Source organism: Orbicella franksi, chromosome 6, assembly GCF_964199315.1.
Source record: "Orbicella franksi chromosome 6, jaOrbFran1.1, whole genome shotgun sequence".
Taxonomy (NCBI): domain Eukaryota; kingdom Metazoa; phylum Cnidaria; class Anthozoa; order Scleractinia; family Merulinidae; genus Orbicella; species Orbicella franksi.
Window position 1 is genome coordinate 29,143,963 of NC_138150.1, and position 15,036 is coordinate 29,158,998.

At 37.8% G+C, this 15,036-nt stretch overlaps 2 protein-coding genes across 3 annotated transcripts in view; one reads left to right on the plus strand and one right to left on the minus strand.

Annotated features, from left to right (window-relative positions):
• LOC145489782 (adenosine receptor A3-like) overlaps nt 1-14,620 on the minus strand; it is a 48,186-nt gene extending 33,566 nt beyond the window's left edge. Inside the window, exon 1 of one of the 2 annotated variants that reach the window (XM_081468822.1) lies at nt 13,856-14,620. In XM_081468822.1, the coding sequence (XP_081324948.1) occupies nt 13,856-14,500 (645 nt within the window). In that variant the 5' untranslated portion in view covers nt 14,501-14,620. Of the gene's footprint in view, nt 1-12,802 lie in introns of those variants that run through there. The other variant, XM_081468823.1, reaches the window with a different exon arrangement.
• On the plus strand, nt 6,217-10,544 carry LOC145489792 (molecular chaperone MKKS-like). Its single transcript, XM_081468842.1, has 4 exons — nt 6,217-6,417; nt 6,546-6,637; nt 7,701-7,880; nt 8,696-10,544. The coding sequence occupies exons 1-4, from the start codon at nt 6,361-6,363 to the stop codon at nt 8,766-8,768; spliced, it is 402 nt and encodes a 133-aa protein (XP_081324968.1). The 5' UTR covers nt 6,217-6,360; the 3' UTR covers nt 8,769-10,544.
• Nucleotides 14,621-15,036: the final 416 nt, after the last annotated feature.

Below are 15,036 nucleotides of genomic sequence, written 5' to 3' on the forward strand. Positions count from 1 at the left end.
GTACACTGCTATCCAAAATGACTACACATTTCTTTGAAAGGGCATTAAACCTAGAAAGAAAGGAAACATCAACAAAATAGCTGGTTAATATTGATTGTATCACTTAACACTTACTGTTTTCACAATGTTCTTACGAAGGTTATAATAATTAACACCAGCATGTTTTATTCTGTAACTTTGATTCCATTATGTTACTGGACAAGTGTCCAATCTTCAAGTAAAATTCTTCTTACTAGTTACAATATATCCTGATTCCAATATTTTCTCTCCAACTGAAATGCTTATAACAAGGGTCAGGAAGGCATTTATATGGTCAGACTCTGATCACTCTTTGGACTGAAACCGTTCAATGGTAAACAGAGAAGAAAACGACTTACCTGAAAAAAGGTGTTTTTCTGGCTGTCAACTTGAACCAGGCTTCGAGAGCTTACACGCTTTGATCCAGCATGGCTACACTTTCGATTGAAACGATGTTTGCATTCAACCTGGTGATAAAAAGAGCAGAAAACAACAAATTAAATTACTTTTCAACGATTATCGGATCTCCAGTTGTGTTAATTTCGAATATTTGCCCCTAAATACACATTTACAGTGCTTTTCTAAAGCTTTACTTTATTGAAATTGATGAACAAATCTCTCGCAATCGTGTACTTTTAAGAATTCGTTCGGACATCAGAACAATTCCTCGTTGCCCAACCGGTATGTAAGAGTTTATGGGTTCGAATCCCGTCACGGACGGAGATGTTCAATTCTTTGTCCCAAACTCACCACACGATCAAAATTTCATCTTTCACTACTCCCGATTAGATTTCTCTACAGGATACTTGGAATGACACAGTTATTAAAGTGGTCGACGACAAATTCAAGTAAAATAAGGAAAGGGTGAACTTATCTGAATTAAGATTTTTCCAATATGTCATATATAGTGCACCAGCGTTCAAGAATTACACACTGCAATCCAAAATGGCCTCACTTTCTCTTCAATATCCGAGTTCACCTGGCAAAAAGGGAGATTAAACATAAAACGAACTATTTTTTTCATCAACAAATTCGAGACGTGTTTATAAATTTAATAACAGGCAATTCTGCAGTGACTTCTTAAAGCAGGTATCAATACTGTACGGTAAAATTATTTAAGAAAACACTAAATTTTTGTTGGCTGGCAAATCTCAAACAAACTTCCTGGTTCTGCCGAGGACATTAAAATAGTTAAAGATTTTCTCTGCAAGATACTTTAAAATGTATTGACATGGAAGGAGATTTTATTAACTTTAGACTGAAACCGAAAAAAAAGCAAAATTTGAGGTGCTGGACTTATTGTAGAGAAAAAGCGTTTCAAGCCATTAGCAAGCAGTGAACTACTGATTGAAACCACCGAGTCCAAGAGCTAACGAAGTTGTTTTTCTTGCATTGGCGAATTTTCAGTCCTTCGTTTCATAAATTTTCCAGAAACCAAGTGAGGCAAGGTGCAAATAAATTTCTAACACCGGCAAAAAATATTTTATGAACGTTACTGCTGAGCTTTGGTGGTACATTTAGACAACATTTCTCAGTTAATGAATAGAAAACTGCGAAGATAATATCTGGTCTATCTGAACCAAGATGTTTGCAATACTTACATTGTACCAAAGAACATTAGAGCCACGCACTGTCGTACAAAATGGACTTGTTTTCTCTCAGCATATCTTTTTTAAAACCTGCATGAAAAAGAAAAAAGGAAGCTTTGATACACTGACTTTTAAAAACTGCGTTAGGCTTAGGAATTTGGTCAAAAAAATGCAGAGCTAGCGGTTCACAGAGACATTTAAAGCATAAATACTATTCAGACAGCGTTTAAACGCACAAAGCAGTATAAACTTATTATTTTTTTGCTACATGAAGACAGTTTATTTGGTTATTTCCCTCGGGATGTACTCTACATAATAAAAGAAAATCAATTATTTTCTTCCTTGGACTGATACTGTAAATGGTATAAGACAGAAGAGTTAAGAAAATGAGAACGAACTTATCTGACTATAAAATCTTTCAGATGTCGTCTACTTGCATCGAAGCGTAGGGTAAAACACTACAATCCAAAATGGCTGCATTTTCTTTCAATGCACGTGCACTGTGTGTTCAACCTTGGAAAAAAGAGAGCAAATGTCAATAAATGAAGTAAATCTCCTTTATTCAATAGAACAGTCTTGTAGTTGTACGATGTTGCTATTTTCAGGCATATTACATTGTATTCGCTAGCCTGAAATCAAGAGACTAGAGAGATGCATTTTATAGTGGTGACTGGCTTTCTTTTCGCTCAGAAAATTTACTGAGTACAAACGTGTTAGGTCTGGGATTCTGGTGGTATATTGTATTTCGATCAATCTTGCTCTGAATTAAATCGTTTACCAGGAAAACGACGAACAAATGACAAAACTACGATGTACTTATCTGGAATCAGTCATTTCCTGTAGTCAACTACCAGGTTGCGCTAGAGCCCAAGAACTACAACCTGCAATCCAAAAAGGTTTCTGGTGCATTTTAATTTAAATTACAATACACTAGAACAAAAAAATCATAAAATTGCAGCAAGGGTCAAACTGAACCATAGCAATCAATTTATCGTGATAGCTATCTTAGTCAGAATTTTTAAATCAGACTTTGCAACAAGGTCAGATCATACTTGTAAAATAAAGATAAAGTAAAACCTAGAATTTACCTGAAATTGGAGTTGATCGCAAAATGAAGAGACTGATAAAGAGAGAACGTAGCTTCAAAGCTGAACACGGCTGCTCATAATAGACTACGAGTAGTCCCTCTTTCACTTAGTCCGTCGTGCGTGACGCGAAAGAAATTCGCGAGAGAAAAATGGCCGCACGATATCCTAGGGGCTAGGAGCGCGCGAAAGGAGGGACTACCGCCTAAGCCCAAGGGTTTGCCCTTTCACGGCCGAGTGATTTTTCGGTGTAGGATTTCTCATCTTGACGTCCTCTTATTATCGCCTGTTATCAATAGCCCAGGGAGATCTGAATAAAATTGCTCTACTCTACTCTTTAAGTAGCCAGGCAAAAACATATGCCGTGAGAAGTATATCTTCGTTCAGTGTTCGTTCAGCGAAACTGCCAAAGAAGTTTTAAACAGAAGACGGCGAATGAGGCCTCTTGTAAGGATTTTCGCTGCGTCTAAAAGTTATTGCGAAAATTTCAACAGAGTTTCAACCGAGAATTTACATTATACATTATACATTATACATAGGAGATCATCCAACTGCGGTGAAATGTTTGCCGATAGCAGCGGAAAATTTCAGGTGAATGTCCGGTTTCAAGTGAGAGTCCGGATCAATCTTTCAAATGGGCGGCAGAAAGGCCAAGTTCAGTGAATTGATATTCGCTGACTTAGACGATGCTGTTGAGCGGCGAAATCACTAACACGCTCGCAGTCGGGTTGGAGGCAGAAAGCTTTGCCAAACAAAACACTGGATGAATTTAAATCTTTCCAAAGCCTGTTGGCAGATTCGCAAGAACATCACGGCTTGCGAAGCGCGATTCCAACGCTTCGATTTGCTCTGGTACCGCTTCGATTTGCTCCGGTTCCAAAACATTCCTGCAAGACGTCACAGGTATCTCGAATGTTGACAACACGTTGTCAACGCGCCTAACATAAGCCAATCATATTTTTGCGTTGTGAGAGCAACGCATATAATTCAAACTCTTGGGCTTAGGCGGTAGTCCCTCCTTTCGCGCTCTCCTCGCCTCCAGGATTTCGCGCGGCCATTTTTTTCTCGCGGTTTTCTTTCGCGTCCCGCACGACGGACTAAGCGAAAGAGGGACTATTCGTAGTCTAGCTCATAATGGTTACATTTCCTTTGGGTTCCCCTCTGTTCGTCTAATGCCAGAAGGAGAGAGGAAACTGTCAAAAATATATCACCTTTGAGTTTGAGGTCTTATCAGTCGGTCAATCAGTTTGGTAGTTAGAAACCGGCCATATAACATCGGACAATATCGCCTGCATTAACAAATTTCTTAATGTTCTCTTAGGATTATTTTCTCGCCAGAATTCAACGCAAGTTTGCTCAAAATTGGTTCCATTCGTCAAGTAATTTCTGATTTCACGAAAATGTGAACAATTATGAAAACACGAGGATGAATGAAGAAAAGCCACAATACAATTATAACTCAAATCTGCCTTTATTTCTAAAATTCTAACTAAATATTTTGATATTACTTACCCGAAAATGTATCAGAAATCAATCGTGTGGCGAAGGACAAGGATGGCTGTATAACATCTCAACAAAGTCGCTCTCAAAGTAAAACCGACTAAATTAAACTCCAATTAAAACATTCACGAGCAGTAAGTTCAGCGATTGTATGGAAACAAACTGTTCCTGCATGAGAAGAGAATTTAAATTCTCAGGGAATATTATTGACGTAACTTTAAAACTGTTCAGTCAGATCTTCATACCCTTAGCAACTCAGAGCATCGGAACAATGGACAACAAGCCGGGTCTAAACCACAGGTCACATTCCACAGGTCAAGAGTAGAAATCCTTACTCTACTGATGAATAACTATGCCAAAAGTTTCCCCTCGATCTAAAACAACATTTACGCAGAGTGCTAGGGTTAATTAGGGCTAGGAGACTGAATCTTGGTGCTGTTTATTTATCTGCAGCACAGTGACTCTGTACTCTGACTTGTGGAATGTGACCTGCAGTTCAGACCCATCGTGGACAACATTAAACAGTTACAAATACGACGAACAAGAGAGCTAGTATTTCTGAAATGTGGTATTCAGTAAGAAACTTTCAAACCTGCTATTCCGATGTGCTTGTCTAAACGAACTTGGTAATTCTTTATTCCGAAAGTTTCACACCCTCCCAGTATTCAACAATTTCTTCACTGTGTGGAGGTAAAAAATTGCTCAACGAACTGGTTATACTAAACCACTAAACTGCGGAAAAGGGCAAGCGTAGCGAAACGAGGCGAAAAGCGAACAAGGTCAAGAAATGCAAAAACGAAAGCGTATACTTATCTGCGAAGGGGAGCACATCGACGAAGATACTGGTCCACCTTCACAACACACGACGCTCTCTGACACTAAAATGAACGGGATGTCCTTTGAGACTTCCTTACATACTTGATTAAAATTCATTCCACCCACTAGAAAAGTGTTTGCTGCATCAGAATATTTCATTGAGATTTCTGTGCGTCAAACAATACAGCATACAATGATATCAATAAAAAAATATCGAATAAAGCACGCACTCAGTCGCCAGTTATTTTCTTCTACAAAAGCACAGGTATTTCAAATGAAATTCGTTGAATAGTTTTCAAGAAGTTGACTCTTGAAGTCCTTTGTGATATCACTTAAAACCCCAAGGAAAGACTGAACATGTGTCTTCGGGAGCTTGAAATTCATCGCCGCGTTTTAAATGCACAACGTGTCTTATTCTCAGTTGTGGTGGCATTTTACAGAGCCAAGCCCTGAAAACTAAAGGTGTCAGTGTTTACCATGACAGGCACGGAAGGCAGTGCTCGGACTATTCGGTGACAACACTGGGACTCTAAAATTTTGTGAAAGCAAAAAATATAAACATATCAAAAATAATTCTGATAAATGTATTTAACATCAATTCTGTCTTGAATTCCAAACATGATTTGTTACCCACAATGCAAGGATTTGAGTTAGAGACAAAACTAGAGGTCCAGAACAATGCTTTTCTCTGACTTTCCCTTGATAAAAATAACATTTCTCTAACCAAATAAACAACAGACATAGTAACGGTTTCTAGCCTGCCCTCAGGGGCAGCCCTCCTTTCCGCCCATTCATTATGACTGACAAGTTTTTAACAAATCCTTTTTTATAGGGAAAATGTCTTTTTCCTGACCATTTCCTGACCTTTAGCAGGGTGTCTAAAAAAACTCGATTAGCGAATAGTGCAGTGGTGAACAGTCATGGATAGTGGCGAATAGTCGTCAATAGTCACCGCTTTAGTTCAGCACTGATCTGGGTTCGTTGAAACTGATCATGTGAAAAAAAAAATAAAGTAAAATAAAATAAAATACGAATGTGAGGTAAGTGCTCTGTGATTAGTTTATCAACTGAAAAGACACAAACGAGCTGCTCTGATAACCGGTGATAAAAACAACAACATCTAAGCTACATCTTGCGTTAATTGATTATCCAAACCGGTGGCGAAAGTATATGATTGTAAGCAACTATGTCAGCGTATATAGTTTAGGTCAGCGGTTTATTATCAAAAGGCTCGGAGCCATTCCTGTAATTAACGTCATGTTGCAGGCAGGAGTAGGCAAAATTTCCTATTTTCTTGTCAAAAGTTTACACAGTTGTGGAGAATACACATGGCTATACTGCATATGACCTGAATGGAGGGTAAAAGTGTTTCTTCAAGGCTGTCTACGAAAGACGAATGGACATCTCAGGTAGGCTGCCAGGAAGATACATTTTCAGTTATAAGCAGCTTTTTTTTAAAAAAAAAAAAACTACTTAGTAGCTGAAGCTTATATATGGTATGTATTTTCCTAATATGAGTGTTTTGAATTATATGCAGATTGCAGTGCAGCCGTTGGATGATATTAAGTTAAAGGGCTCGCTACGCGCATTGAAGGATTTAGTTCAGACAGCGCTTGGACCAAATGGAAGGTAATTTTAAGTTCTTACATATAAAATCCCTAACTATATCAATGTAAGCGTAAATTTATTGTAATAAAATAAAACACTCAATTCTGATTGGTCCTCCCCACGTTTTAGTGGTCATTGTATTTAATTTGTTACTTGCATTGTAGCTTAGCCAATAACATGCTGTCAATCATGTTTACTGTAGTGTCGGCTGACACTATAGACCGATATATTGACCGATATATTGACCGACACTCAGCCAATACAAGGCTGATACAAGGTCGATACCTGGCTGATGTATCGACCGAGTATCAGTCAATATATTGGTCAACAGTATCAACCTGCACCACCTAATGTAACATGATCCCATTTTGTTAATATCCCAGGTAATGAAGGGTTTAGTCTGCTAGATACCCTGGTCCCTGGGGTTTTCTTTCTTCTTCTTCTATCACAAAAAGCCATCTTTGTGGTGGTCAAAAAGAGTGTAAAAAGACATGTACTTCAGGGCACAAATTCGACCATTAGGATATGAAGAGAGCAAGAAAACCTCTGGAATCAGGGTATCTTCTCCAAAGACCTAGCACTAAATAAAGTTTGCTGATTCATGACCTGTATTTGACTGATTTGATAATGTACATTGATGTCAAACCCAGGAGAGGGGACCCTGGCCATATGTGAGAATTTGACATCTACTACACACATCCCACCCCTTCAATTATTTTAAATACATGACATTTGTACATGTGGGGTCCGGGCGTGAGGGTCGGGATGCTTGACTTTGTGAGAGGAGTACTGAGCTTGAAGCCTAACCGTATGTAATTGTTGGATCATCTTGGGAATAAAACCCATGACAACTGTTGGAAGGGAAGGGTTTGTTTTCTGTTATGCCTCAGTTAATTTATAACTGAAGGTAGATAAATATCCATTCTGCCAGCTAGGTGGCAATGGAATCTAGTGTCAAACTGTACAAAGTAATAGCTGTACAGATACAACAATAATTTCATTCAATACTTTTTCACTACAATACATTTGTCTTTATTTTGAAAGCATGTGAAGTTTCCCATCTTTATACTCATCTGATACTCAGGTTGAAGTTCTTCCAGTCATCCTCTGGTGGTCATGTGACTGTAACATCAACATCAGGCAAGATTCTTCACAGCTTGTCTGGCTTGTCACACCCCATACCAAGGTTGATACTATCTGCTGTGAAGGGCCATCTTGAAGGCTACAGTGATGGTGGTTTGAGAACAGCACTTCTCTTACTAAGGTGCCTATTAACCTACATGTAATTGCATTTCATCTATCAACACATACAACACATTGCATCCATCCATGAAGCGTAACAAATTAAGCACACAGTTTTACTTTTCAAACGTTTCAACAACACGCACCATGACTGGTACAAAGGAATTTTAAAAGAAAGATTTGTCGCGTAAGATTTTAAATTTAAATTTATCGATGACATAATTTTTTATAATATCAATTATTAAATTCTTGAATTTATGAATTTACTTCCATTTTCAACAATGTAATATTGTTATATTTTTTATTGTAAAAAAATCATTTTAATTTTATGTACTTACATTTTAGCTAGGTTGTATTTTCTTTGTTTACTTGTTTATCAATTAATTTATATTTATGTTACTTACTTTAAGAGTGGGCTTCCTGCGAGGTAGGTTTATGGCTAAGCGCAGTTGGTACTATAAATATAGAATTGTCTTTAACCTACATTGAAAGTTTTGTCTGTTATGTAACACATGCAAAAATGTTAAATTATATTTCTCTTTCAAAGATGAAACTAGTAAGATGAAAGCCCCATATTTGGTACAGAACATGTAAAAAAAATGTAATGTAGTTGGAATGATTGCCACAACAACTTGCTCACACCTTGGGTTTAACACCTTAAAAAAAGGTGGAAAGAAACGCTTTGAAAGTAGAGAGTTGTATGAGACCTCATATAATCTTGCAATAATTATAGTCAGGGACCAAATCTTCTAGTTTATCTTTTTTTGTAGAATACTGTTACTGGTAATTGTAGAGGTGTGCATAGATTTATTGATCCTTATTGTTTCTCTGTTATAGTCTGATACAGTCATCCCTTGATCTGCCTGTCCCAAGAGCCCTCATCACTCAGATCAGTCAACATTCACTGTAAGTCATTACCAGTCACCTACAGTCATGTCGATGGAAAATGAACATTGATATTGGTAACATGAAGACCATGCTGTCCATTGTAAACAGCATAATTGGAACAAAGCCTGTTTGTCGTCTTAGTGAATCTGACAAACAGTATTTAAGTGTGCTCGTCATCAAGGTACAGGATTTAATATTTTTTGTGTGTTTATCTGGCGGTGGATACATGTTCAAGGTGCCAATGCACTCACTTAAGAGCAGCTTCGCCTAAATATCAACTAGACTTGGAAATAGCGAAAAAATCGAATTTCTTCAAACTCGCCCAGAATGAAGCCCTACGGACACTAGTTACAAAAATATCGTTTTAAGTTCGATAAATCAAAAATTATTTTTTTCCGCAATTTTTTCGTTTCGATGCCCCAAATCGGCCAAAATCCATCGAAAATGAGCGGCATATTCAGAGGCTCGTAAACTCAAAAGCAAAAATCTTCATTACAAACTGATTGCACGTCGTATTTGTACTTCCTTTCTTGTCTATTTAGAGCTAAATAGATCGTGATTTGATTAGAACTTAAATATTTGACGAATTTTTTAAGTTAACGACCCAAGACAGCTTTACAAGAGGTCTACATTTAGCCTATTTTCAAATGCTAAAAAGGCGTTCTGGTACACGGCTTTTCCCGAAATGACTAGTTTGGTCTGAAAGAGCATTGTTTCTTCTTCAAATTACTGAAATAAAATTTTTGGGTAAATAAAATCGTGAGCGCTGAGATAGCGAACTAAATGCCGCACTTCGTCCTGAAAACGTGACCTTTGACCCAAGCGTAACGAAACCAATTACTGCAAGAAAACCCGAAAGAAAAGCAAACGTTCCGTTATTTTAAAACAATTTCTAGTGATATCTCTCCGAAACCATGATTGCAAGAAACTATTTCCAGATATGAAATCTTGCAGGGTCAAAGACGGAGCTAAAGGGCGCATTTTGACACAATAACTTTGTTTGCCGAGAATTGAATTGCAGTCAATTCCAGTGAAATTTGCAAACTTGACGTATGTTAGCCGATACTTACCTGAATATTTATATTAATAGAAGAGTCGTCTTCTTGGATTAACCTTCAAAAGAGGCTGGACCCAGATTTGGAAACCTCTAAAAGAAGAAATGTTTAATATTCCGTGACCTACCCTATGCTATAGATTCCATGCACATGCCAACCGCATGTTTGTCGTAAAACCCACTGAACTCCACTGACAGTTTCCATGGGCAACCCCAAAATAAACAATCCCCAAAAATGTAAAGTGAATTGGCTGTCTTCATGAACAGTTAGAAGCTAGAGTCAAGTTCCATTACCTTTTAAAAAAGCTTGATTCTACTTTGTTCACTCAGTCGTTACTGTCACGTTCGAATACTGCGTAGTATCGGTCACGCCAAAACACTGCAGACCGTGCAGACTGAGTAAGTTTCCCATACAAAGTCTTGTACGCGTTTGCCTATTGAATCAAAAGTCAAATACTGCGCTTGTGCAGCCTGTGGATAAATGACAAACTTTCAGATATATTTAACACTATTTTGTAACTAGACCCAAAAGAAGGAGTCACAATGAAAAGCCCAAACAAGTGTCTGCAGTCTGCACGGTCTCCACTGTTTTGGCGTGACCGATTCGCGGCTTTCGAACGTGAGAGTAGTGAACAAAGTCGACGCAAACAAATAAAATCAAGCACTTTTTAAAGGCATTAGAACTTGACTCTAGCTTCTAACTGTTCATGAAGACAGCCAATTTCACTTTACATTTTTGGGGATTGTTTATTTTGCGGTTGCCCATGGGAACTGTCAGTGGAGTTCAGTTGGTTTTACGACAAACATGCGGTTGGCATGTGCATGGAATCTATAGCATAGGGTAGGTCACGGAATATTAAACATTTCTTCTTTTAGAGGTTTCCAAATCTGGGTCCAGCCTCTTTTGAAGGTTAATCCAAGAAGACGACTCTTCTATTAATATAAATATTCAGGTAAGTATCGGCTAACATACGTCAAGTTTGCAAATTTCACTGGAATTGACTGCAATTCAATTCTCGGCAAACAAAGTTATTGTGTCAAAATGCGCCCTTTAGCTCCGTCTTTGACCCTGCAAGATTTCATATCTGGAAATAGTTTCTTGCAATCATGGTTTCGGAGAGATATCACTAGAAATTGTTTCAAAATAACGGAACGTTTGCTTTTCTTTCGGGTTTTCTTGCAGTAATTGGTTTCGTTACGCTTGGGTCAAAGGTCACGTTTTCAGGACGAAGTGCTGCATTTGGTTCGCTATCTCAGCGCTCACGATTTTATTTACCCAAAAATTTTATTTCAGTAATTTGAAGAAGAAACAATGCTCTTTCAGACCAAACTAGTCATTTCGGGAAAAGCCGTGTACCAGAACGCCTTTTTAGCATTTGAAAATAGGCTAAATGTAGACCTCTTGTAAAGCTGTCTTGGGTCGTTAACTTAAAAAATTCGTCAAATATTTAAGTTCTAATCAAATCACGATCTATTTAGCTCTAAATAGACAAGAAAGGAAGTACAAATACGACGTGCAATCAGTTTGTAATGAAGATTTTTGCTTTTGAGTTTACGAGCTTCTGAATATGCCGCTCATTTTCGATGGATTTTGGCCGATTTGGGGCATCGAAACGAAAAAATTGCGGAAAAAAATAATTTTTGATTTATCGAACTTAAAACGATATTTTTGTAACTAGTGCCCGTAGGGCTTCATTCTGGGCGAGTTTGAAGAAATTCGATTTTTTCGCTATTTCCAAGTCTAGTTGATATTTAGGCGAAGCTGCTCTTAATTCGTCTAAGTATAAATTCGGTACGAAGACGAGTTATGGAGCAAAATTCGTCTAAGGCTGATTGGTCTGTTAGCACGTCTTCAAGACGTGCTAACAGACGGATAAATCGTCTCAGACGAATGATCCGTTTCTAAATTTATATCTAGACGGAAACGTAGACGGTCTTTTGACGAAGTTTCCACATGAGAGGGACTGGTTTCTATATTTTCGCACGATTTCCTGGGATGCCTATTTCAAGATGGCGTCCAGTGCAGCAACTGTTTCATCGAAAAAGAAAGGAAAACAAAGTTGACTTGGACAGATCAAGACACGGACCTCTTCGCGGAAGTTATATTTGATCCACAATACAGAGGAAGTGGTTACAGGTTGGGTGGGCTACAGTACTGGAACGTTTGGTACTGACAGAAGAAGTACTCAGATGTACAGATATTTGAAGAAATTCAAAAAGCATTTAAGAAGGAATTTCAGGCAAGAGAGATGGAAGTCAAAGAGTTTACAGTTGAACAGTTAAGGTCAACGCTACGAGTGCCGCCATGTTGTTTTTGATCTCTCGCCGAGCTTCCACTCGGCTCAACAGCAAAACACCAGTCGTGTAACACGCGGAACGCGTAACGTATATGTAGACAAAATATTCCGCGTCAAAATTCGTCTTCGGATTTATACTTAGACGAATTATCCGTCTGACAGGCAATCCGTCTAGACGGATAATTCGTCTCTAGTATAAATTCGGCCATTGATAACCGCTGTCATGGCTGATACGAGTGACTAAAACGTGAGAAAAGAAATCATTTAATTATTACACTGTCTTTGTTTGAAAATGCCAAGTGAATCCAAAAATTGTTTAGGTTGTGGAAATAGCGAATTTTCCGAGCTTCGGAGTACTTTATAAAGTGCATAAAATTTAAAATTACCATTGACAATTTTTTGTGTGCCGAGAAATAACGATTTTATGGGATTCTCAAGATCTGAACAACGACAAAAACAAAATGGTTTTCTGAATCGCTTGGCATTCCAAAACAATAACAACAACAACTACTACTACTACTACTATTAGCTTTATTTGCATGACCATAAATACATACAGTGTTGCAAAAGTTTTTGTAAAGTAAAACTAAAACAGTCATGATTATCGTGAACAAGTAATAAGGTTATGATATAGCAATCAAGTTACATCGGTTTGATTTGAAAGAAGAATATAGTGCGTTTCAGTCAAAGCAAGATGAAACGAATTTTGTTAATTGAATATTAGCATAATGATTTGTAGAAGTCACAAGTTCGCCAATGGCTTGTGACGGAGATAATTGTTTAAAAGTCGAACGATGTTTTTTAATTTCTAGATGATTCATATCTTATTAGAATAGAGTATTTAATGCAATATATAAGAAGGTGCAATTCATCTTCAATGTGATTAGACTCACGAATATGGCAGAGTCTATTAACCCATAGAATTTGATCATATCTACCAGTTTCAATCCTTGGTTTGTGATTGCCTATCCTAAGGGTGCGTTCCTTTGGGGTGATCTGGATCACGATGAGTGATCCAAGATCACTCGGATCATGGTGCATCAAAGGAACCGATGAATCCATGACCAGAGTGGATTCATCGGTTCCTTTGATGCACCATGATCTGAGTGATCTTGGATCACTGAACCTGATCTAGATCACCTCAAGAGAACGCACTCTAAATTTTAGTAGTTCTTTTCTTTTGCTTAGCTTGCTTGTTAGACCTAATTCAATAACAGGATACAAAGATAGGGTACTCTAAAGATTGAGGACTGAACAAGACCTTTCGGAAACTGCGAAAGTTTACTTTTTTTCTCGCATCCAACATAACCAACTTTTTTTTTATTTTTCCACGATTTCAATTACTGTCCAGAAGTCTTTGCGAACTCTTTACTACAACTATCAAACGTCTCTGCGCTTGTGACGTCATAGTGACGGCAGCGGACGAAACTCAAATTTTGTACAAATAGTACAAATTACACTTGTCGTTGTTACTGCCCTGGTGCGTGTTCAGTGTCGATTTGGAAATATATTTAGTAATATGGCAATGATTGACTGTCGAATGTGTTTCATCTTCCAGCAGTAAATAACAGGATTCAGAGAGGAATTAAGAAACATCAGAGTCAGTGTGTATAGTAACAAATGATCTGTGAATTGAGATTCACTTGAATCTGGCACCATAAGCACTACAGAAGTGCAATAGTCGGGAAGGTAGCACACCAGAAACACGACGTAAACATAGAATGTGCTGACGGCAGTTTTTATATGCCTCGCGACAACATTTGCCATTTCGCCACCCTCTGCCATTTGTTGTACTTGTAGGGCTTGAATGAGGTCTGTGTGGCGTCGCACAGTAACATAAATTATGCAATAAATAATAGTTGTAGAAATGAAACAAAGACCCAATATAATACTTATAGCCATTTTTAACTTTGGCAAATTGGTGTCTGTGATCCACAATCCAATTGACGAGAGAAAGATGCTTAACACCCAAATTGAAATCACCACAACAACAACACGCTTGTGAGTTACAAGTTCCTGATATCTGAGATGAAGATGAATAGCCAAGAATCTGTCTACACTTATGGCCACAACAGTAAAGAACGAAGAATAACCAAATATGACCGTTATTGTTTCGAAAGCGATGCTCGTGAAGTAAAAGCTGTTGTTTTCAGTGTTTTTCTGTAGCTGCTTGATCATCAGTGTGATGTAGAAAGGTTGAACCAGTAAACCAATACCAAGATCAGAAACGGCAAGACTCAGGAGCAATGTTTTTAAAGGCTTTGGTAACGAAGAAGTTTTTCTTATCCCGTATATCGTTAAAATGTTCAACATGATGGCGGTGTAGGTTAAAAAAGCGTTTAATACGCAATTCACGATGTACGATGCATTGAGCGAATCGGCAGATTTGGCATATTCGCTCATCACGTATTCAAGACTTTAGAAAAGAACAGCCAGCGATGAAACACAGCGAAAATTTTCCCTAATCTGAATCTGTTAATAAGTGTTTCAAAAGTAATATTTGGAATTAAAAAACATCTGTTCTGATATTACAATTATAATTTACATAACAATTTCAGTATTGTTTGCATCTCTGATTTCAATTTTTAGAAATGAAGTTTGTTGACGTCGCTTCAATAGGAAAATGACGTTAATAAAAGAGTCTGAATTTGAAAACTTTGAACTGAACTGTTATGATTTTAACAATCTAATTAAAACAGTGTTTTCACCCGGGATGCAAGTTTCATTTTTCCGCATGAGAGCAAAATACTGTCTTTACAACTTTTCGTATCGGTAGAAAAGAACTCACCAGGGCTATCAGTGACGTGCAGGAAGTCAGGCAAGTAACGTGTAAGTAAATGTAAACTCACGTACCAAGATGGGGTTGATCCTATGAAGAAGGCCAATTATGATGTCCTTTAAGGACAACGATAAATTTTCACCGCCAAGACCACCAGACG